The sequence below is a fragment of the Lonchura striata genome, chromosome 2 (genome assembly GCF_050655825.1).
Source record: "Lonchura striata isolate lonStrDom1 chromosome 2, ASM5065582v1, whole genome shotgun sequence".
NCBI classification, from domain to species: domain Eukaryota; kingdom Metazoa; phylum Chordata; class Aves; order Passeriformes; family Estrildidae; genus Lonchura; species Lonchura striata.
In genome coordinates this window covers 10,415,759-10,441,541 of record NC_140704.1, presented here as the reverse complement: position 1 = coordinate 10,441,541, position 25,783 = coordinate 10,415,759, and the positions used below count along the sequence as shown (strand labels likewise).

At 39.6% G+C, this 25,783-nt stretch overlaps 1 protein-coding gene across 10 annotated transcripts in view; it reads left to right on the top strand.

Moving 5' to 3' along the window:
- DIP2C (DIP2 acetate--CoA ligase C (putative)) overlaps nt 1–25,783 on the top strand; it is a 307,261-nt gene that overhangs the window by 171,277 nt on the left and 110,201 nt on the right. For all 10 annotated transcript variants that reach the window (XM_021528802.4, XM_021528799.4, XM_085572960.1 and 7 more), the window contains 3 exons: nt 4,621–4,731; nt 22,025–22,150; nt 22,967–23,176. In XM_021528802.4, the coding sequence (XP_021384477.1) occupies nt 4,621–4,731; nt 22,025–22,150; nt 22,967–23,176 (447 nt within the window). The remainder of the gene's footprint in view (nt 1–4,620; nt 4,732–22,024; nt 22,151–22,966; nt 23,177–25,783) is intronic.

The window sequence follows — 25,783 nt, the reverse complement described above, 5'->3', positions numbered from 1 at the left end:
AGCTTGTCAGCTGACATTAAGGAGATAATTGTCCTTTGTTGGAGAGGGCAGTGCAGCTATTGCCAGGTTATCAGCACATAGTGTTGCAATTTAGCTACAAAAAGAACTAATAAAGGAGGAACAAGGAGGTGAACAGGAAAACAAATTTAAAAAGAGGTGAAACCTGCTTCCAGCTGACAGTTTTGTACCTTCCATGCACTTATAAATGAAGCTATCCAGGTTGTAGTGGTATTGCTTAAATAGCTTTACTGAGGCTGTTGCATTTTTAGCTAAATTCAGTCAAGACAGGATCCAACTTGCAGATTAGGATTTGTGGATTGATATATCTGCAGTAAGTTGTCTTTTATTTATGCTTCCATGCTTATGTGAAGAGATTTAGTTAATTCAGTTGATGATACCCAAAGAGCTTTTCAGTTTATTCCAAAGCAGATGTATCCACTGACCACTTGCACAGCTCTTAAGGCTACATTGGACTTACAGAGTTGCCTGAAGTTGGGTGTCTGATACTGTTCAAGACTTACTACAATCCTGAAGACATCTGCACAAAGTGAGCACACATAAAACAGGACTTCAGGGGGACAATGCCATTCTGGCCAAGACAGGTGTCACAGTCCACAACATCTGCAAAGAAATTTGACATCTTTGATTAGAATCCTGAGTTCTGGTCTAAGTCACTATTTTTCATAATGAGAGCTTAGCTTAAGCACCTTTTTGTAGACACCTAAATATAGATGTCTCAGGAGCTTTAGCTTGTGTTAGGAACATATCTGTTTGCGCCTGCTGATGCCTGTGTATATTGTGATGACCATGAAGCATGGATTTCTAAGCCTCTCATTTTAAATAGCTGTTTTCCAGGCATATGCATTTTCCTGAAATTCTTCATGGCTTGCAAAGAGTCAATTGCTAGTGCTAATCACGCTTACCTGGGAAAGTGCTGCTTCAGCTGCAAGATGGGTAGACAACTGTGTTATTTAGAATTATGCCATTTTCACAGTGGCTGTGAATGTGTCTGTGCACAGGGCAGTGTCATGACACTGGTCTTTCTCTTAGGAAAGCCATTCATTGCTTTACCACCTCCTTAAATTTAGGAATCGATCCAAATATGGATTCTCAAGCCATTACGCCGCCGATTCACAAACACGTCTGGGCAAAGCTGCACTTGAACAAGCATTAGCACTTAAGTCACAGACCCTTGTGCTGGCTGTGAAAGCTATCAATTCTTTGGGTTTAGTTATGTTCAGAAGTAGAAGTGAAAAGAATATATTCTTGTTACTGCACTATGCTGCTAGAACATTCATGGAGGCGAACAATTTGGCTGTTAACACCACTTTGTTATTTGTGGCAACACTTCACTGGTTTCATGGTATTCATTATTCTGCATGGCTTTTACTCCCACCCATTGCTCAGGAATGGCAGTGTGTAGGTTCTTGCTATTGTGTCCTTTGTCTCACACCATTGCTGGTGCACAGGAAGCCAAGATGCAAGTCCAGGCAATCCAGCTAATTCCTACTCTAGCCCCTTCAGTACAGAACTGTCATCCAGTTCCTTGCTGTCTCTCCAAAGTGGGACAGTGCTTTCTGGTTTTTCACCCTAGAGGAACATAATACAAAGAGGTGTCCCCACAGTTGGCTGATGCAGAGCTTCTTCTTGTAATTTAGCACACAATTAACTTCCTCATCTTAATTGGTGTTGTCAGTAAGCCAAATTCACATGTCCTACTCCACTCTTGGACAGAGATTTATTCACTGTTTATATATATATATGTATGGGTAAGTAGGAAGTAAAGCCATCAAATGATCCCCCAGATCTCATAAGACATTTTGATATTCTCATTTAGTTTTCTGTTGCCTTAAATGACTACTGGTACAGGATGATGAGTTGGGGCTCCCTCTTTCCTGACTATAGGAAGAAACTTCATGTTGCCCATTGGGTCAGAACTGACTTACTTAAAAGAACAAACACAAGCATACAAAGTAGAAGGAAATTAAACTTGCTGAAGTGTCTCAGTTATAATATTTACTTAATGTAGCTGTAGTAAAAACACAATCTTCATAGTGAACTGTATGAGGGAAGAGCTCTTGGCAGTATTGGGGAATGCTGTGGGCAGCAACATTGCCTGGCCAGTTGGGTGTCCTGCTGTTTTCTGCCATGGCAGGGTCAGTGTTTGATGTTACCTTATGTGCATTGTTTATTTTGCACCTGTAAAAAGATGTTTGTGTACTGCCCACAGCTGCAGAAAAGGGACTGAGATACTTGAGGTGTCTCACAGTCACTAAGCCAGGAGAAGGAAGCCTCAGGCTTGAATGTGTTTTGCCCAATGGCTTTCAGGTCTACCTGGAAGACCTCCCTCCTACAGCAGTTGTGTACCTCTGAAACTGATGCTTTTCCTCAGAGCTTTATTTCCCCTAGATGTTTGTAAAGCCTATTGCATGTGTTTTTGTTGTTTGGAAGAGGCAGTTAATCCCCTTTTCCTGTATCATCATGATGTTGTACTGCAGTGGCAACATCTCAATTATCTTTATTTTTCTCCACATGCCATTGCTCTACACAAGTCACTTGCCATGGGAAATGTGGCACTGCTTTTGCAAAACCTCTGTCACACAGCATCAATATTAGGTGTAGAATTTTTGTGTGTGGTTTTCTTTGTGAATATATGTGGTTTCCAGAAATTATGTAATTCCTGACGATGTAAATGAGGACTGAGATGATTAATGGTGCTTAGCATCTCATACAGACTGAAGCATAATTTTTGGAAAAATTTCAGTCAAAATTGGATTTATTATTAACTGTATATTTCTCATTTTCAGGGTTACCAAATAAGGAAGAATTCTAAATATAAAAGGGAGGAGAAAGTATTTATTTTGATATACAAAATAAAGTAGAAAGTACTCCTTTTGATTATTCCAGTGATTTAGAAGTCAGGCTCACTTGACTGAAAGAATATTAAGGGAAATGAGAGGAAGTGAAATTATGCAGTACTGTAGTATGGAGACAGAGGAGTTAAATTAAGACATTTTATTTGATTTTAGAGAGTGAATTATTAATCACAATCTGAGTAAAGGAAAATTTATGGATTCATTCTGTCTTGTAGGCGCCTATGAGATTTTACTCCAAGCACGTTTTTTAGCCAACCAGCCATTCCTCCACAAAATCAAAGCAGACTTGACATTGCTGATAATCCAAAGATTTAAGAGAAAAGCTGGATTTTCAGTGCAGTTTATTTTCACAAAGAAATAAGCATACAATGCCAACTTTTTTCAAAAGATGCTTTTTTTAAGAGTCCATCGAAACCCAACTGAGACTGATTGAAGTAATCACAGGATTTTTGGTTGGTCTGTAGTCTACATAAGAATTCTTGTTTCCACAAATGTAAACTCTTATCCCTCTCCAATAAGCTGGCATTGAACTGTTTGGAAATAGTAGTGGAGAGTTTTTACATTGTGTTTTAATTGAAAAATATGAGCATTTTTCCAAGCATTGCTTTGTTGAATCCAATTTCAAGTTATTAGTCCTGCATTTGAGCCCTGAGTGCAAGGGGCCAGTTTTACTTGTGTTCTAACAGTTACACCTAGTGTGTAAATACTTCTTAAAGGTAAAAACTGTAGAAAATAATGAATTTAATTTTGTCAGGTTCCTCCTGTTCTTTACCCCTGTGCATCACACACCCAAGGCTCTGTGCTTTGTTGGCTCCAAGCTGAATGCATCAGCTGGGCTTGTCTGCTCAAGTTCTTCTCTGGAAGAGAGCAGGGAACCACATCATGTCACTATTACAGATGCAGGTTTGCTTTCTTTTCCTATTGTTTGAACTTTCCTGCTTAAGTCATTGCCTTCATTCTTTTCTAGAAGTTGTCAAAGAACATCAGTTTCTAGAAGTGTTGATATGTAATGCTGCTGTTATATTACTACTGTAGTTTAAGAAGTTTTCAAGAAAACGCTATTTTAAAAAAAAGCAAATTCACTATGGGAAAGGGATCAATAAAAGGATTGAATCTTAAAATACTGGCTGTTTAAGCTCAGCATATTCAAATGCTGTAGGTTTACAAGGCTATTTTTGTCGTTTTGCTGGAACAGGCCACTATTTTCAGCCTGGTTTCATGCAGTTATAGTTTACTTTCTGACCACTGGTAGGTAAAAATGACTATAGATATTACTATAGTTTCCTTCCCACAGGAGCTAGTTTCCATAGGTTAGTATTGTGTTGTCACCAGCTGACGCCATCCAACCAGACGAGGTTTTAGATTATACACACTTAGTTTTCCATTTTGCAGGAAGATTTCACTATCCATTGCAATGATGTCTGCCTTTATTAGCTCATTAAAATATTTCCTTAATATTACTTTATGAAAAATCATTTATTAGTGAAATAAAAAAATGCCATGCTTACTGTCTGTTTGCTCTTTCTATGTTGTCTATCACCCTGGAAAAAAGGTTTTTTAGAGAGAACAAGGAAAATAACCACATCAGAAAAGATGACCAGAGGCAAGTAGTGTGTAACCAATTGACACGACGTGCTTTAGGCACTGAATGTTCATTTTCTACTCCTAGTGTATGCTGAACTCCTCCTCACTATAAATCTTCCAAAATTCAATGAGCTGTTTGGTTTTTTTTTCATTAATGCAGGGGTGGACCAGGCATTACCACAAGAACGTCGAACTCCTGTCACTCCGTCCTCTTCCTCTCGGTATCACCGTCGCAGGTCCTCAGGGTCACGGGATGAGCGCTACAGATCGGGTGAGTGGGAATGAAGACCCCAGCACTGGATTGAAAGTTTGAAATGCCTTGTTCTGTTCCTCACTTTTTTAAAAAGCAGTTTGTTGTGGATAGAGAGACAATGTCCAAGTGTGTAGGGGTGGAGTCGTGAAGCCAAAATACAGCTGGAACTGGGTCTGGCAGTGAGTGTGAAGGGCTGAAAAAAAGCCTTCAACAGGCATATTAATAAAAAAGGGATGAGTAGGGTAAACATGGTCCCACTGCTGAATGGGGCAGGAGACCAGGTGATAAAGGACATGGAAAAGGCCAAGATAATTAATGTATCCTTTGCCTTTGTCTGTGCTGATGATATTTGAGTTCTGGAAACCAAAGCATTTGAGACCCATGGGAAAGTCTTGAGCAATGACAACCTACCCTCTGTGCAGGAGGATTGGGACAGGGAATATTTGAACAAACTGAACAAGTAGAAGTCTGTGGGACATGATGGGTATGCATCACTGACCAATGTGAGTCCACTTTCAACTCAAAAATTTGTGTCAGTCAGGGGAGGTTTCTGCAGACTGAGAAAGCAAGTTAATTTCTGTCGTCAGGAACAGCAAGAAATAGGATTTGGGAAACTATAGGCCAGCCAGTCTCTTCTCAATCTCTTGAGCAGGTTATAGAGCAAATAGTGCTGGAAGCTCTTTTTAAATATATGAAGGACAAGGTGGTGACTGGGAGTAGACTGCATGGATTTACAAAGATCCTTAGTATCTTGGTCAGTTCATGCTTGATCAGCCTAATGACCTTCTACAATGAGATGACTTCCCTGGAGGTTGAAGGAAGAGCAATGGAAGTTGGATGCCTTGACTTCAGTGAGGCTTTTGACATTGTCATAACATCCTCCTGGTGAAATGTGGATTAGATAAGTGGACAGTGAGGTGGTCTGAAAATTGGCTGAAATTGACTTCAGAGAGTTGTGATCAGTGACACAAAGTCCAGCTGGACACCAGTCTCTGATGGGTACTGTAGGGAGTGAATACTGGCTCCAGTAGCCCTTAATAGCTTCATTAGTGACTTTGCAGGTGTAATGGTGCCCTGTTCACACACTGGCAGATGATACTAAATTGGAAGGAGCAGTTGATACAGCACACATGTGTAATGCCATTCAGAGGGATCTGGGCAGCTCTTAAACTTCCTTCTTTACTCTTACCTTTGAAGGTGTAACTGCATGTGCTGCATTTTCTACACCTTAACAGGATGAAGGGTAGGTGTGCTCAGCTGTTGCTTGAACTGCTTCAGGGGCTGCTGCAGTATGAGCATCCTTCCCAGACAGCAGCCTGAGGCTACAGACTGGTTCATGTGGTGCTGCCTCTCTTGCAGCTGCAGAATTAGGGAGCCACAGACAGCAGCACCCACCAACTTTTGTGGCAGAGAGAACCTGGTGAGCTGAGAGTCAGAGGCCAGGGCCTGATGGTTATGGAGGGTCTCAAGAAGAGTAAATTTGACTGTGGAGGCTATGGAATGTGTTTAGAAATGTCTCTTGCTTGTCAGACTCAATCAAATATGAAAAAATTGATTTAAGCCTAAAAAAACCTTTTTTTTTCTCCACTGGCACAGGTTGCCAAGAGAAATTGTAATGTCTCCATTCTTGGAGCTATTAAAACCCACACTGGATGTGGCCCCAAGCAATGTGCTGTAGATGACCCTGCCTAGAGCAGGGAGTTGGGCTGGATGGTCTCCAGAGTTTCCTGCTGACCTACTCCAGTCTGTGGTTCTGTGGCACAGCTGAATTTTACTGCACTGATTCTAGTTTAGTAATACTAGAAGAAAAATATTTAATTTGCGGTATAGCAAGTTGGGAACATCATTATGCCCTAAATAGAAGCACTGATTAAAGGAAGATAAAATTAATTTCAGAGCTGAACAGAAGGGTAATAACTCATTTCCAAGTGTATGGGATCCAGCTTTCTTCATGATACTGCTCCAGATAAAACACAAAGTGAAGGAAGGGATTGGTTTAAAACTGGTTTATAATGGCTTCTCACAAGAAAGACATTGAGGTGTTGGAGCATGTCCAGAGAAGGGCATGGGGTCCAGAAACTGGCAAAGTGTCAGGAGCACACATCTTATGAGGAGCAGCTGGGGGAGCTGGAGGTGTTTACCCTGGAGAAAAGAAGGCTCTGGGGAGACTTTATCACTCTTTACAACACCCTGAAAGGAAACTGGAAACACGTGAGGTTCAGCCTCTCTTCACAAGTAACAAGAGATAGGACAAGAGGAAATGTGTCAGGGGAGGTTTAGATTGGATATTTGGAAAAAAATTCTTCATCAAAATAGTTGTCAACCATTGGAACAGGCTGCCCAGGGAAGAGGTGGAATGACCATCCCTGAAAGTGTTCAAAAGGCATGTGGATGTGACACCTGGAGATGTGGTTGAGTAGTGAACATGGTGGTGCTGGATTGATGATTGGTTTAGATAATATTATCTTTTCCAACCCTAACAATTTTGTGACTCCATAAAGGAAAAGTGAGCTCTGAAACTTCTTTACTCTTATATTTGAAGGTATAAACTGTGTGTAATACACCTTACCATGATAAAGGCTAGGTGTGCTCAGCTGTTGTTTGAACTGTTTCAGGGGCTGCTGCAGTATGAGCATCCTTCCCAGACAGCAGCCTGAGGCCACAGACTGGTTCAGAATTAGGAAGCTTAGGGTTCAGGATTAAGCTGCCTAATTATGGAGCCATAGACAGCAGCACCCACCAACTTTTGTGGCAGAGAGACCCTGGTAAGCTGAGAGTCAGAAGCCAGGGTCTGATGGCTATGGGAGGTCTTGAGGAAAGTAAATTTGACTGTGGAGGCTTTGGATTGTGTTTGAGAGATGCCTCTTGCTGGATGAAGTCAGACTCATTGTGCTGACACAACTGGAAAATTGTGGAGAACTCCTTATTAAACCTTTTGTAACATATCTCTGATTCATTCCATTACTCAAAGAGCTTGCCAGTCCCATTTAAAGGAAAATTAAATGATAAATGTGACAGAGAAAGTTCATGTGTGTCCAGACCATTCTGATAAATTTTTAAAACTCCCTCCTCCCCTCAGAAACCCTGGGTTCATACTGTAGATGTTGCCAATTTTCTGTTGAATAATGGTTGTGGTATCTGCGTAATAATTCCTTGATATATAAGCTCCTAGAAGCTTCTCCAACATTACACTATAAATGGTCTGATTTCTACCCAGTTTTTAAATAGGTAAAAAAAATACTATTCCTGAACTTGTCTATTTTGTGGGCGTTCAACACATGGTCCTCAAATCTCCAAGCTGTGACTTGCCAGAGCAGTTCTCTTAAAAACATGTGCATTTGACTGTGAGTCAAAAATCATCTGCTTGAGCTGTGTTTGCCATTTGTACATGAAGATGTTGGGTCAATTTGGGGATGGGCAAAAGGAGACATGCTGCATATCTTCATTGCATGCCTCTTCTGAGACCACAAGAGTGCTCTGAGTTGGTGTTGCTGCCTCTTGTTTCCAGTTGCTGCTTGCTGCCTTAAAAGGAAGGCATTTGTTCAGTGAAATGGTACATGAGGTCCTGTCTTAGGGATGGGGCAATTGTAATTATATATATATATATATATATATATATATATATATATATATATATATTTGTAAAAATAAAGGCATAAACTTTGTTACTGAGAAGAAAAGTAAGGAATTCAGTGTAGAGGGCTGTTATTAGTGCAGGAGTCTCACTGTAGGAGAGTCAGGACTATACTATAAATTCAGGTCTTGCTGCTCTGAAAATGTCCTCAGTGTTAAAACCGAGAAGCTTGACAGTGTTTTAGGGACTTCTGGCAAGGCTTTGAATTCCTGGCTTGGTTGCTGTATAGCATGACTCCTCAGCAAGGCACCAAGCTCTCCAGCAATAGAAAACCAAATGTAGCAAATGTCAGTGAAAGAAAATGTAAGTATACATTTCAATTTTTAAAAGTCATCAGATCGTCTTCAAATTTAATTTCAGAGGAGCTTTGCTAAGATACAGTGGAATGTTCCACCATAGGGAAAAAAACTCAAACAACCCAAACTATGTATTCCCCTTCTATTTATTGCCCTTGTGAAGTCTGTTTCTTTCTTGGTCTCTTAATTACTCAATTATTACTGTAGGTTGCAAACTTGAAATCAGATTTCATTCTGATTATCATATTTTCAGATTCAGATTTGCTTCAGGTAGAAGTCTTTGGCTTGTTTTACTGTGCTTAATACTTCAGCATCTCTGCTCTGATCACATTGTGATTGTTAGATCCTAGCTGTTACCCAGATTGAGTGTTTGTTATCATATTTGGCACATCTACTTGGAAAAAGCCCAAAACAAAATGAATACACACTCTTTAACCAATAAGGAATTCACATCTAGGAAAATATTTCCCTTCCTTACTGTTTTTGCAAAGTTTATTTCAATGAACATCTGCAAATAAATTTCCCATTCCAATTCTGATCAAAGTCCCTTTCTGTCTCTTCTTGGTAAGGTTTTCCTAACTGGAAGTCTAAGATTCTGAAAGTCATCCAGTTCTCCTTCCATGCCTTTGCTTTTTATATGGATTTAGATGTCAGCAAAGATTGTTTAATGAACTCTCTTTGGAGACTCAAAATCATTGCTGCCACTAATATCACCTTCAACTTATTCTCTTGTATTATGCAAAATGTCAAACTGTGACATTTTTAATCCCTATCTGTTTTCTTATTTCAATCTTTATTATTATTTTTATTAATATTTCATTAATGTGGTAACTAAATTTTTCAGCACTATAATTTTGAAAACCTGCTTTTCTATGATTTTATATTCTAAATAAAATTGACACTTGAGTTTGTGGACACTATTTTTTTTCCCCTCAGTGTTCCTGGGATATTTTTTGCTTCAAGCTAATTGGATTTTAGAATTCAGCCTGTACTCTAGAAATTCAGTCTAATTCTTTAAAACCATAAAGGTTTAATATTTCCTGGCCGCTTCTTTTTATACAGGAAGGGAGCCTGAAACCACTATGTTTCAAAATGTCAGCTTTGATCATTTTTCTGATGTCTAAAGAAATAGAAAATGATATAAAGTGTAGTAACTGAATTAGTGCAGGGTGAAGTGATATTATTTTCATTATACAAATGTAGCAAATAGTTTAGCTGATATTCATCCAAAAGCATTCCTTGATTTGTTTACTACTGTTTTTTTAAAAAAAATCTCATAGTATTTCCACATTTGGAAACAGTATTTGGAAAGGTTTGCCAAGTGTAGATCACGGCAATGTTTTTCTCTTAGCAACTGCCATTCTTTATCCGGTGCTTGTGCTATAACATTATCTGGGGGCTCAAGATGACACTGAAGCCAAATGGTGCTGTAGGCTGGATCAGTAACTTTTGCCAAGAGGCTTTTCTGGCCCAGTGGATTTTGAGGCAGGAGAGCTGAGGCAGAGGAATGCTGGCTTGCCCAGCACTCTGCATGCAGAATAGATGTCAGCATCACCCTGCTCCGCTCACGGGACTGCAGAGTCAGGCACAGACTGCAGCATGAGTGAATAATGGACATGAAGACGTAGCTGCAGTTGGCCACACAGCTTTTGTTTCCTTAGTGCCGTTTAGGAACTAAGTTTCTCAAGTACTTTTGGAAGCTGCAGATCCATGGATTTGGAATGGTGGGTTGAGATAAGGAGATGGGAATTTTGTGGTGGATTAGGCAAGGGGGTAGCCTGAACAGCCTAGCTTTCGCTGCTGTCTGAATGACAGACCCAGTTGAATACTGACATTTTCAGAGGCTGTTGTCCCTCCTTACTGGCACTAGGGCCCTGTTTGCTCGCTGGTAACAGTGGCTGCATTCTGCTCTTGCTAACACTGAAAACCCTCATAGGAGAACCTGAAGTTTCTGCCACCATTATTTAAAACGCCACCATATCAGCTGTCTTGCTTTGGGAAGAATGGTCTTAGCTGATTTGGTGCTTAAAGCCCCTCTGCAGTGCAGCCCTGTGGTGGCCTGGCCGTCCTGCCCGCGCCTGGCCTTGCCGTGGCTGCCCTGGTGTTGGCCGGGGCTGAGCTGGGCTCTGCTGCCACGTAAAGGCTGCAGAGCAGCACAGCAGCAGCTGACAGAGCCCGTGGGCAATGGGGCAGGTCCTTGGGATCACAAATTGGTCACCACAAACCCCCCCAAGTTCTTTATTTCCCCAGTTCTTTGTTTCCCAGCCGGTTGTTGTATGGGGGGTTCAGAGAGCGACTCTCCCTCAGAGACCTTCAGCAACTTCTGGACAATGAGAGCATTATCCTCCCTCAGCTGGGCGATCAGCACACAAGGAGCTGAAACATCAGGTCCTTTCCAACTTTCATTTCCCCAAAAGGACACCCTGTGGTCTTTAGATGAGGCCAAAGCCAGAAGCTTGGGTTCTCCATCCCAATGCTGAAAACCAGAGCACCTTCTCGTGTGCCAGGACCTGGCTTTTACTGTTTCCACACTTGTCAGTTATAAAAACCAACTTTAAACCAGAATGGATAACAAAAAAAATATGCACTGTACCAATAAAATTTAAAAACTTAAAAAAGAGCAACATTAATTGCTAAGGAATGTGGTGTAATATATTCAAAGGCATATGGATGTGTTAGGCGTGAGATAGTGTCTCTATGATTTCTACTGCACCAGAATTCTCCTCTGATGAGATAAGGATGGGATAAATGAGCTGGGCCAAGGTTATTAAGCCTCTTGTTTCTCATGAGCTTTGTAATAGGCCTTGAAGATGACCAGAGCACTGCCTGGAGCAGTGTAATCCTTAATAAAAGTGAGAACAATGAGCTCTAAAATCTGACTTTTCCAGATGTCAGGAATGATGTGGGAGGTAGCAGCATAAGTGAAATTGTGCTGCCTCTGTGTCTGGAAGTTCATGGTGTCCCAGAAGTAAGACCAGCAAAAGAGAGCACATGCACTGCATGGACTCAGTGGAGAGGTTTTAAAAGGCATGGCAGTAGGTGAGCACAAAGCTGGCAGCTGAGAAATAGAGTGTTTTGAGAAATGCCATTTTTGGAATCAACATCTCTCAGCTGGTAGCATGGAGGAAGGGTGTAGGGTGGTTGTGGAACCTGCGCTCCCTGGAGAGTACCTCCCTTCTGACACTCTGGTGACTTTTTTTCCCCCAAAATATAGGTGGTGGAGGTGAGAAAGAAAAAATTGGTCTCGTACACCTTGGAGACCAAAAAATCGGTCTGGTACATCGTTGGAGAGCTGCCAGCCCCTGCCACAGAGATCCCACCACTACAGGGAACAGCCCATTTTTCAAGTGCACTCAGCACTTCTTTTAAAAGACTTAAGATCTTAATATAGGAGATACTTGCCAAAACAAATGCATCCTGACTACACCTCTCACAGCTCAAACTCCTGAGCCACCTTTCCCACACTGGTGTTCAAAGGGGAAAAGACAGATCTATTTATACTGGGCATGAAATTGTTAAACTTCAGAACAAATCATCCCAGGCCAGGTTTGAGGGTCATTTGAAATATGATAATTAGGAATGAAAGAACATTCCCTGTAGACCCAAGTCCTACAGATGCTGGCACCAGACCTTTCTTAGCTGAGCTGCTCTGCTCTAAGAGCTTTAGTACTTGTCTCACCATGTATTTGTTCTCATTTACCATGAGGTAGGTGTGTGCATGAACTCTAACAAAGGTTGGTTACATTTTTTGTCTTTACAGCTTACCTCATAGTGATTTGAAAATCTACAAGCTAGTTATGTTTTGTGGTTTTGGAAGCAGTCAAGATATCATTCTGCAATCCTGCCAGAACTGACAAAAAATAATTACACTATGACATTATGAGAGTTGTGCATGCTAAAGGATGGAATGGGAAGATTTGAGGAATCATTTTTACTGAACCCTCATCATTCAGCATTTCTCCAAAGAATAAGGGGAAAGGAAAAATATGTTTAATGTGCTATGTATTAGAATGGGACTGCATATAAATGTTTATGTGACTGATCATAAAACAATATTTTAACCTTAAATTTGAGTGAGGGCTACTTGTAGAAGTTAATTTGAAATCATTAACTTAGCTGTAAATGGACTTATTCAGAAATTATTTAATTTCCTATCTGATTTAACTTGCTTACAAATTTCAAGCAACAACTTAATCAGGACAAAAAAGAAGTCGAAGAAAAATGCTGCCAAATATGTAGTTTATATGACCACATCCTTGCTTTTGATCCAGAACAAAAAGTTTGTGAGGATAAGTATAGAGCTCTTGAGAAAAATTATTTGAGGATCTCCAGAGAGAAACAAATATAAAGTTAGTTTAATTCAGATTGCATGGTAAGGGGGCCTGAGATGAGATCACTGTGTGAAGCTGACTTCCAGAGTGCATTACAAATGAGATAATAAATAAATGGAGGGATGGAAATTATTAGTGGGAGACCTGCATGTTGGGGTTTTATTTCACTTATGAGTAGAGATAATACAAGTTCTAAAAATTCTCAGAGTTTTGAGAAAAAAATTTAAAAATTAACTTTATTTTAATACCAGAAGAATCCAGATTACTGCAAAAACTATGCCTTTCATCAAAACTAGCTGTGGAGTCAGAGAGTTCAATCTGTTTTGGTGTCCTCTGTTTCCAGCATGTGAGCTCTGTGTCTCACATCCTGTCCATGCAGCTTTCCCAGCCACATGTTCAGCCTCTCTCTTCCTTCTACTCAGAATTATGGATTACTGCTGTGCCAGCCAAAGTGGGAGATGACAGCCATGCTTCCCTTCCTTAGAGTTTAGCTTTCTGACCACATGAGAGCATCTGGTTTGTGCATGTGCAGCAGGTGGGGATAGGAGATGCTCAGGGGGTGCTCAGCATTGGCTGGAGCATGGCACAGTCCTTCAGGGAATGCAAGGAGCAGCTTCCTGCACCAGTGGGGCTTGTTGCCTGCAGCATCCTTGAAAATACAAGCCTTTTACAGTGGCACATTCATGGGAATGCACATCTTTTCTTAACCACTGACTTTTAACTGCCAAAAATGGTACAGATCAACAAAACTCAGCCCCAAATTCATGAAAAGACAGCAGAAGTTTCCCTTGCATCTCCATGTATCCCCAGTTCCCAGTAAAGCCAGAGAGCTAATATATATAGCTTAAATATCCCAAAGACTGAAACTTGCACACATAAGTTGTTTCTTGAAAGGTAAGCAACATTTATTTCTGTTAGTAACCTCCACAGCCCTCCTATAAATGAGAGTTATCTTAGAGCAGCTGTTCTTGCATTCAATTATGTGTTGACTATTGTGAATGCCATATTTCAGAATTAATAGCACACCTGCTTCCAGATGGAGAGAAATTAGGTGTCACACTGTTTGGGCCATGTGCTTTCCTATCTTAATACCCAGAGAGATTGTGAAAGTTTTCTGAGACTGCTTCATTATAGCATCACCCCCAGCAAAGATCTGTTATTATATGGACTCACTTTCACATTCCCAGTGGTGAGATGATTTCCAAGAGATTGGTCTGTGTTGGATGAACAGAATTTTTATGACATCACTTGCCCTGTTTCTGCCTGAAAATAACTCAGTGATGTCAGCCAGGACAACAAAAAAAACAAAACCCAACTGTAATCAGTTCTGATGATACCACATTTACCATGTTTCACCCTATTTAGCACGTCCTGATTGCATTTCCAATAAATGTAGCTACCAAGTTATTTCTATTCAGAGTATTTACAGGCTGCTTATTAGGAAATTAATTCTTAGTGTATCCTTTGTCTCCATGGTAGCTCTGACAAAGGTCTGATTAAACTCAGAAGTAACTTTCATGCTTTCAACTACTGGTTTCCTGTAAGACAGAAATTACTAACCTTCTCCCTGTATAATTACTCAGCATACAATTGCTATACTTACCATCGTCTTATCCAGAATTTTCAGCCAAAATTCACCTTTGATAATGCTTTTTTTCCTATAGTATCAGCTGTTTCCCTGTAATAACTAGAAATTGTTTTAGTAGCAAAGCAATTTCTAGTTATTACAGGAATTATTATTATTATTATTATTCTGTTGCACTGTGTGTTGATGCAGCAGAAAATGCCCTTGCTTCCATTATCTCCTCTGTCTGTTCTTCCAGCTGTTTTCCTTGATGCCATCCCAGGTACTTGCTTCCCTATGACAGAGATTTATTTGTGGCTTTACTTATTTGTTAAATGCCTGACTTCAGGGCTGATCCTCTAATGCAATATAAATGAGACATATATTATATGTACCTAAATAATCTCTAATTAAAAATCCTTTGGCATTCTCAACTCATTAGAGCAGAGCATCAGCCTTCTTGATCTTGATAATCTGCCTTTCTCTGAGTTAGTTGGTTGTGTTTGAGAGCTATCCTGTAACAAGCAAGGAATCAAAACCTTCTCAGGCCTTAGGCCTGTCTTACTCCCAGTTGTGTCATCCATCATGTTACCAGAAATTGGCTACTAATGCAAAGGAATATTTTTTTCCAATGGCTAGCTCAAAACAAGAAAAAAAAAAAAAAGATTGCAAAAAGAGTTCAGGGGAGAGGAATGAGAGGAATTACATGAGCCAAAAGGAAGAGATGAATGAATTAATATCACAACTAGGTTTGTCTCCAGGCAGTTTTATTCTTCCAGGGGTATGTCTCCTGAAAGGAGGGATGGAAGTAGTACCATTACCTCACAACAGGCAAACCAGGCTGCAGAAGATGATAGGGACTCTCTTAGGTAATTCTGCATCTGTACAGAAAAAATTAGGCAACAGCTTGTTTTTTCATATTTGTGTTTCTTAAACAGCTGGTGATTGCATATGAAGGCTTTATGATTCCTGGGAAACTGAAAAAGTGAGCAAAACCAGAAGAAGGAATATATTTTATCAGAAACAGAGGCAGAAACAGATTCTAAAATCTTGATTCTAGCAATGCATGACTCCCATCTATATCCAGTCTAATTTCTTGTCTCAAAAAGAGACAGGGCTGCGTGGTAAATGAGATGCAGGAGAACTACTTGACACACAATGACAAGACCTGATTTAAGTACAAAAGAACATAATGTTGTTCTTTTGTGTACTGAGGCATTTTATGCAAGGGCTGTGAGGAACAGTTTTATAATGTGGAACTTTTTAATGTAGCTGTTGCTGGCTGTGGGAGGAGCACCCTGTTCTGTGATCTATGCAGAACTCATACCCAGATCCCTGATCTCTGAGGAGGTACTGCTTTGCTTACAGTATTTTGAGTGTTTAACATGCCTATGGAGCAAATGCAGCTAATGTTTAATAAAGAAAGCTGCTGAGGCAAATTAGACTTATGTAGGGGGGGAAAATAGCCCTAATAAGCACTCCACCTTGAGGATGCAACTGTAATTTGTTGAATAGGTTTTTGTTCTTTTAAAAAAGAAGATCTAAGGGGAAAGGAGCAAGTTAATTTGCTAAAAGCTGCAAAGGTCTTTAGGAGGAATAGGAATTTGTAGCATATTTCAAATGTCTGAGTTGCAGTTCAGAGCTTTAAAGGACACTCTGGCCCAAGTAAGGAATGGGGCATCCCTGTTCATGGGGTGGAAGGGGTAGGGTGAGTCAGGCTTTTGCTCCATGCCAGATGAGAATGCTCTCTTTGGAAGAGTGCTCTTCTAGCAGCTGTAGAGAAACACAAGATGCTGCAGCAGGGCTCCACATGTGGAGCAGGAAATGGCTGGCCTTGTTCATTCACACAACAATTGTTTTTTGCTTCAGGAAAAGAAGACTGACTTTCTTGTGGAGACAGATGAACCTAAAAGGATCATGCATACAGTTTTCCCTAAAGGAAATGAGTAGGAGAAGGGAGCTTGTCATAGAGGGAAGTCTCCACTTGTTCTAAGTATGCATAAATTTGTACAAGGAGGAGAGAAAGTATGTTCCCCAGAAAAGGCTTCATGAAAAGCTTCAAAGAGACTTATATTATCCCTGAGCCAGTTAAAACCATCCAGCTCAATTTCTGACTAAATAAAAATTTTATAGTGTAGTGTTCCTCCCTGGAAAAGATTTCAGGACAGCATATGGAATAAATGGTTAAAGAACACTGTGAACAAGGAGTCAAAAATATGAGCAGTCTGAAATTAAGAGTATTTATTTCTGTATTTTGGGGCATTGCTATTTGACCTTTGACCACTGCCCACCTGTCAGCAGTTAATACTGCTCTGTCCCTATCTTCTGTCACTCAGTCCCCCCATTTGAGAAGGGTGTCCATATCAAGCTGTGTCTGTGCAGTAATGTCTGTTTTAGTGGGGTTGGCTTTTTTTTGTCTTTCCAGTTAAGCCAGGAGCACACCGTTGTGCCAAGTTAAGAGATAAACCAGATGAAAAAGAGTGACTGCACTAAGCAGAGCACCTCCCAGAAAAGCTGGGCAATCCATCCTGCTCATGGCATGAGGAATTTGCAGCAGTGGAGGATTCTGGTTATGGAGCTCATTGGCCAAAGCCATAGGTCATCACTCTGGAAGTCAGAACTTGCAGACCCTCATTCTCTGTGCCAGTTTTCTCTGCCCTTTGTTTTGAGACCCCATCTCATATTGTATAACAGATCATTAGCTCTTTGAAAGAAAACTTCCTTTCTACCACCTGCTTGTTTTTACAGTTATACTTCCTTTCTATTTCATTTACTGAGTTTATTCCCAAAAGTATGCTTACCCTTTCTGTCCTGTCATAGAAAGTAAAGGAAGAGAATAAACAAATAAAAATGCTTGAATACAACAGGGAAAAGACTGGGGACAGAGCTGTTGTGTCTGCAGTTTGCAGCCCATAAGAAATATGTCAGGTTGAATGCTGAACACCAGGTTGATTGGTGTTAAGCAACGAACACAAGTTAAAAAGTGAGCTTTCCCAAGCTGTGTGCTTTGCTCTTTCCCATTTATTGATTCTTTGAGTGCAAACACACAAATTGGATTCCATGTGTGGTTGGCCAAGGTAAAACAGTGGAGGACAGTAACAGATAAGTCACTGTGCCTTGCTTCCTTCTATTGTAGACAGAGGTAATGATATTTCACTCTGTTCTCTAGATTTTCTGTAAGACATTCTTGTGGAAAAGCCAGGTGGGGAGAGTAAAGTGATTTTTTTTACCTACAGAAGAGCTTTGAAGGGTCAGGATCTGGAGTAATTTTATTCAGCTATAACAGTGCAGTTAGAATGTCACATGAAAGAACATTTTACTTAAAAGCATGGTTTTTCCACTTAGAAAAAGCCTTCCACTCAGAAGGCTTGAGTGCAATTACATCAAGGTATATTTCTGTTTGAAACTCTATCAGAAGTTTATAGTAGGTGAGAAATTACAGCAAGCAACACTATAAGGAATGACAGAAGAAATGATCCTTTAATAATTTTTTTTTTAATGCAGGCATTTCTGTGTTGTTTATGGACCAAGTTTTCATACTTGAACAACTTTTTCAGAAAAATTAATGAGAAAGCTGTATTTTATAGCAATACTCAATCATAGTATGATCAATTCATTTAGTCTGAGCATGCCAGGGTAGATTGAGAAGGAATTCTGGCACTTTTACCAGACCTGCAAGACAGGTGCATCACCCTACCAGAGATTGTTGGAAATTCTACTGTGATGTTCCTGCTGATGCTGTGTGTGATGTGTGGAGAATACAAACTGCTTTGTGATGGTAGGATCTGGGGGAATAGCAGTTTCCTGTCCCAAAGGAACTTGGATATGTCTTCTTACTTTGCCCCAATGTGCATCACAAATGTGCTTTCCTTTCTTTAAAGGACAAGGAGCATCCAGTTCCTATTGTATAAATTCCTGTTACAAGTCTCCTTGTGTTTTTTCAGTAGCTGTTAGGGACAGCTTTGAGGAAGCAGTGAATTGCATACAATATGATGGACACCACAGCCCATCTTTGATTGAGGTAAAGGGAAAGATCTACCACACTCCTGTTCAAATTCATGAGAAGTGGATTACCAGGGATACTGGTGATGAATGTGTGTTTCAACTTGGATTTAAATCCATGCTTCACAAAAGTACAATAAGAGATTATTAGTTGCATTTTGATTAACATTCCTTGTGCTACATGAGCAAAGTTGGTTTGTAGACCAGAAAAGCAAAGCTAAAACCTAGAGAAAAGCAAAGTATGTACATGCAAAGTGCATGTCTGTAGCTGATATTTGTTGGAAACAAACCTCCTTACAGTTTTTGTCTTGCTGTGGTTACAGCATAGATATTGTAACCATGAGTTGCTCTGAAATATAATTCTGAAGTATCAGGCTGACTTTCGCTCACTTCTCTGATTTCTCAATATTTGGGTCTTGGTCTCAAGGCATAAATGGCTTTAAGGCTGTTCATTATCTTAACCAAGTCCCCCTCTGTACAAGGCTGTCCAGACAGTTTAAGAGCATCTTCAGTACCCACCAATAGGCTTTCATTCAAAAGGAAGACCATACATTCTATATCAGCTGTTATTCATTCTTGACCCAATCCTTAGCCATTCTTTATATGCCTAAAGAAACTTTGTTTAGCCAAGAGTTTTACTCCTGAGAGAGAACATTGTGAAAAGACTTCACTCAAGCTTGACTGTTTATGCTGCATTCTATTCCTCTGACCCTAAAACCCTGTAAACTCTTGTTGATGCTCCCTGGACTGTGTCTGGATTATCTATCCTCAGCATTTTCTAGACAAGTGTCCTGTGGTTTTTTGGTGGCCTCCATAATCTGAGTAATGCCTTCTAAATATTTGAGTTTACAGGCTGGGCTGGGAGCAGGTGTGTATGTTTCTTCTTCCCAGTCAGCTTCCCTCTTGTTTATTCAGAGTTTCTTGTCTTTGGCATTGTTTTGCTTTCCTGTGAGGTTTTGAGTTTGGTTTTTTTAGCTATCTATATTGTGGTTTATTCCATGGTAGCCCATTACAAATAAACACATCAAGAATGTGCCTTATTAGGAAAACAATTCAATTCCTGGACTCCTGTGGACTCATTTGAAGATTAAAACCCTGCAGAGTGTTTTTAATTAAGCTGATGGGACTACCATCTTGTATCAAAACAGCATCAAAAAGGAAATCAAAGAATTCATAAGTTCTGATTCAGCATCCAGCTGTCACTAAGCATTTTAATGATTTTCTATCAGCTGTCCTCCTTTAAAAGTTTTTGGCAGAATTTCTTCTCCCTCCTGACACAGTTAAAATACAATTCTATGTACAATAATATACAAATAGTCCCTCCTGTGTTGATCAGCCACATTTATTTTATTTTTTCCCAAAAATTGCAGTAAATTGTTGGTTTGTTGAGCTTTTTTAAAGGGAAGGCTTTTTTTTTTTTTTTTTTTTTTTTTTAATACTTGGTATCTAATTGTTATCCTTTGAAGGAAAACCAAGAATTTTCCCTCTTTAACAGATAAGAAACTATTAGGGAGCATGTTCAGTCCTGTGTACCTTATAGACATTGGTGTGAAGTGAGCAGGTAGGAATTTATCTTGGGGTCATGCTGTTAGATAATACTTACATTCTTTATTTTCATAGTGTGATATTTTTCACATAAATTTTCTGATACTTTTCACATAAACTTTTCATCAGTTGTTAATTATAAGAAAGACTTTAAACTTTCTGCTTAAAAATAATGACTTGACAGGAGACAATTTCTGTGTTGATGACAGCATTGGTTCTTCCTTCATTTTGGTCCATCAGCTGCACAGCTTTTTTATCTTTTGAGAACAATTTTCTAGCTTTGCTGTTTGCTTTTCTTTGCTGCTACTCTCATTCTCTTCATGATTTAACACAAAAGGAAAGAAAACAACTCACAAAAGCAGCTGTTAATGTTCTTTTTCTTACTCTTCCCTGTTGTACTTCTGCTGAGAGGTGCTTAACCCTGGCAAAAGATAGGAAATACCATTATTGGAAATGAGACACTGCAGCTTATCAGCAGCTTATTATCTAATGCTTCTAGTCATCCTTCCAGGTTGTTACTCACAAAGTACTTGCATAAATGTGATTCAACCAATGCTTTTTTAAATAAGGATATATATATATATATATATATATATATACACACACACACACACACACACACACACACACACACATATATATACTCTTCTCTTTCCTGTTGCTTTTCTTCGGGCTCATTGCCTATTCAGAGCTGCCACCACATCCATAGAGGAGTAAGATAATGACAGCATGCTGCCAACCCAGCCTCTGAGGGTGGTCTTCCAGGAGATGCAGCAGAAGTGGGATCACTCTGGAGTAGACCTGATTCACTGTGCTCGTGATCCACAAATGGGACCCACTAAACTGATCCACAAATGGGAACAACTAAACACAAATTGCTGTATTTTCTACAGCTGACCAGTGGCAACTGGTTAAAATGCAAGATGTCAGATGGTCAATGTATGTGGCAACTTCTTTATGCACAAGGAACTCCTGTTGGCTGCAATGTCTTTTGCATACATTTACCTCATGTGGATGTATGTCCCCATTTCATAGAAATATGCAAAGTCTAGAAATAGGCAAACAGTGCAAGGTAATAAACTAAAAGCAAACTTATTTCAATATGTAGTTATGGTAGTAATTAAAAAATGGTGCTTAAAACAAAGTCATTATCAAAAAGTCACTCAGATCTTTTAGACATGATAAAAGATTTTAAACTTTTTTTAAACTTTGGGAGGCAGGCAGCTATAAATACATGGGAAAGGTAGTGAAGCTGTTCACCTCCCCAAGGAGATGGGATCTGTTGGGTACTGTGGAGTGGACTGGTATGAGCTGTGTGCAGCACCTGCCTGCAAAGCACCAGATCTGTGCTTTGGGTGTTTTTTTTCCTCATTTCACCTCAGGCCAGCCCTACATAGTACTTATTTTTCTGTGAATAATGACAAGTGACAGTGGCAGGAGAAGGATTTGGGAATGAGGGACCTGTTGCCATTTCTGTTGTGGTGTTGTACATACCTTTTACCCTTCCAGAAAATGTTCACTTACTCTGTGTAATTTTTCTGTAGATTAGAAACCTTATCCATTTAAAAAATGGGCAGTGTTAATACACCACAGTTCCATTGACAACAGCAATGGTCACTGAAGCAGCAGCTCCTGGTTAAACAGAGGTTTGCCCTGGGGAAGTGATGTTCCTGCTCTTCAAATACTGCAGCACTGTTCTGGGAATATCGTACAGCTCAAAGGGCTTGTTTGTTAGTACAGCACTTTTTACTGTGGCTGCTTTTTCTACAGAGGAGAACTCCTGCAGTTCCTCTGAAATCCCGTGTGTTCCTGGCCTCCCATCATGGGATGTGCCTTGTCAGCCCAGCTGGCACCTGCATGACTCTGTGCCAGGTCTGCTGGATGCACAAAGAACAGCTCCTTTCTGTCTAACTCTGGTTCCAAACCTCTTTCCTTCCAGATGTCCACACAGAAGCAGTACAGGCAGCCCTTGCTAAACATAAAGAAAGGAAAATGGCAGTCCCCATGCCCTCAAAACGACGTTCATTGGTGGTGCAAACATCAATGGATGCCTACACACCTCCAGGTGAGTATCTCTCTATTTTTATGTGAATTTTAAAAATGGTTCTTTGTGCTGTTCTGAACAGCTAATCTGTCAGCAGACAGTAATGGAAATGTCGTTTGATGCACACTGAGCTTAACTGAGGTATGTTTGAAGAGAAGGTGAACTGAGTAGTGGAAAAGTCAACAGGGACAGTTCGCATGATTGCTTTGCCCTTGGTGATACCTTAGCTCACACTGGTCCTTTTAGGCTTACAAGGACCTAACTATGGCCAGCTTGTCATATTTTATGGTAGTCTAAGTTCCTTCCACTTTTCTGGTTTATTCCCTAACAATGTAATATAACATTATCTTAGCAATTAGTTGTGCCAGTCCTTTTCAAGTTTATCTGCTTTTTTATCTTCTAGACTGTTAAAATACCCCATATCTCATGCTTCTTGTACTCACTGAATCTGGATGAGACTCACACTTTACTGAGGACTGGACTTTGTAGCATTGGAAAAGTGTCTCACAGACTTTGTTGGTGGAGCTTGGGAAAGTTTATTTTAATATTCTCTGCTGGCTTCAGAAGATTCTGTGTTTAATATTATAAAGGAAGGCTTTAATTATCTTTTTTTTTGTACAATAATACACATACCATGACCTTAGAGCAGGAGAAGTGCATAGTTACCAAATTACGTAGTTTCAGGGCTTTCAGTGCTGCAGTTTTCTCATTATGTTTGCCAACCTTTCTGGGATTTTCTTCATGGCACTTTCGTGAGATTTTTGGTATGAATATGAGTTATTTCTATTAAGAAAACCCCAAAGCACTGCAAGTTAACAAGCTGTTTTTAATTCCTAGATACTTCTTCTGGTTCAGAAGATGAAGGCTCCGTGCAGGGCGACTCCCAGGGAACTCCCACCTCAAGCCAGGGGAGTATAAACATGGAACATTGGATCAGTCAAGCGATCCACGGCTCTACCACATCAACCACTTCCTCCTCCTCGACACAAAGTGGAGGCAGTGGTGCTGCACACAGACTAGCTGATGTTATGGCTCAAACACATATAGGTCAGTATATAGATGTGTTGAGTGTGTCCAGTTTAATATGAATTTTGACTCTCACATTCAGCTGATGCTGCTATGCGAAGTCTTACAAAAGTTTTCCTATGCTTCTTCTTTGCTTTTTAATATTGATATATATTATATGGAGATATAGTCCCTACATTCCTATTTTAGGAGGGGAAAATATAGCAGTTTAGATTGGGAGTAAGCTTATGTTGTGGCAAAGAGGGTCTAGCTATTGGTTGCCAAATACTTTAAAATGTACAGTTGCATGACTTCCATTACTTAGCACTATGAAGGTCTCTGTAGGAGTCATCAGGAAGGAAAATCAGTGCATGTATCATTAGGGATTGTTTGCATATGAGTTTCCCCCACTGCTGCACCACTTTAATTACATAGCTTGAATGATTTTTGATAATTCTGTTAACAGTAGTCCTCTCAAACATATTTTTTTTGCCCTTAATTGAATTTAGAATACTTGAACTGGGATATCAAGCAATTGTACTCCATGGGAGAGGCCGTTATATAGCTTCAGAGAAGGGAGCTGTTATTAATAATAGCTTGTTTATTTCCTTTATAAAGATGCTAGGAAGTCAAAGCTTTCTTTCTATTAGGTCTAAGCTTCACAGACATTATTTCTGAATATTGTGCTGTTGACACTGGTCTTTATTACCATGAGACAGCTATTTGATTGGATATGTAGAAAGCAAGGCATGGTTTCCATTCATTCTTCAGCTGCTTATCATACAAGACCTTTGCTTTGTGTATGTTCTTGCTGTGGTGTGTATTTTGGGCTCTCACTAAAAATCTGTTGCAGTCTTTGTTGGACCAGATAAAGCAACCTTACTACTGTCTTACTACAGTTCTGTGTGACTGTTCTTCAGCTGACATTCCTTTTCAAGTATGTGTAATGAGATACATGAAAGCATCTGCAGTGTTCATGATTTTATGTGCTGGAATGGGAGTACATATCCCTTGGGTTTTGCTATGAATATAACTTGATGTAACACCTGTATTTTCAGTAATCCTCCCATCGTGATCCAGAATGGCTGAATTGCAGTCAGGGGAAGAACTTGTATTGTATTCATAAATTCATGCTAAATGAATGCTTAGAACCTTGTTTTAGAAACACATACATTGGGAACACGTTAATCATTGCATTTGATTATTTTCTGTGACTTCATCTTGAAATGCTACAGGAAATTATAGCATAGAGAATTAAATTTATCCAAACTCTGAAAGGTTGCATTACTCATACACAAAGTCTTAATGTGTCTTTAAATATAGCTTCTTTATAATTTGACATTTTAGTAATTTTAAAACTGGCACAGTAAATCTTTTACAGTCACTGTGTTTGAGGTAAATAATACAGCATTTACAGGGCTAAATTAAGATGGCACTATTCTGCAGAAGAGGGAAATCACTGTTTCTTATACGTGTTTTATTGTGCCCTGTTGACTAGAAAGATCCTGCCTTTGAAGGAAGCAGTTGAGCTTACCATAGTGTATGTACATTTTCATTCATTCTGACAATAAGATCCCTTAAATTGCATCTCTTCTTGGACACTAATTGAGCTATAGTAATGTAAAGGTCATTTGGGCACAAAATCTAATTGATGAAACTGGGATCTTGTGGTTGCAATCAGTCATTGCTAAAATCACTGGAAAAGTAAGAGAAACTACACAGTTGATAACTGTAATATGTATTTCTTCATGGGTGAGCTGCATTCTTTAAAAATTTGAAATGGAATTGCTATTTTGTTTGTTTCCCATCCAAGAAGGTAGTTTTTACATTTAAATGTGTTCTAAGAGGTAACAGATTAGAAGTATCCTTACAGAAAGCCTGGCTCTTTCCAAGGCAGTGGGCCAGTGATGGTAGATGAATAATAATCTTTGGTAGGAGAGAAGAGTAATCCTGTTCCTTAAGGCTCCTCAACTATCAGACAGTTTGTTCTTGGTCACAAAGACCATATGTTACCATGCCTTGATGTCTGTTTGGTCCAGGAGTTGTTCAACAGAGACAGACCATCCTGCAAGAGAGAACTCCACTGTATATATGTAAGGCCATACTCTGAAGGTGCCAATTTTGATAAATAAAAATTTAAGGTGCAACGGAGAAGACCTTAATGATAAACCAAAGGAGACATCCATTCTGATATCCACTAGGATTTTACTTCCAGAGTGTATCACAGAGTGAAAGGGAGATTTTTTTTCCAGTTCAAGTACACTAACGCAGTCCTGAAAAAGGATTTGATAAAAAGCTTTAGCTATAATATAATCAGAGTTATCTTCATTTGGATAATTTGCATAAGCTATTATTCAATTTTAATGTTATACTATTAATTTAATTTGACTACTGCTGCTTTATTGTGGCCAAAGTTCTAGTTTGGGATAGATATAATTTAAAAATTTATTCTCAGCCTTAAGATGCTCAGGGGTCTGCATCAAGCTACAGGCAAAATCTTTTGTTTGGCATAGGTATCACAGCTGTGTTCAGTAATTCTTGAATTTAGAGGTTAAACCAGTGAAATCTGGAAAAAATATCTGATGTTCTGACCCTTCTTTGGTTCAGTGCTGTGCACATTTCTAAGGTCTTCAAGCTTTCATTTGTTAG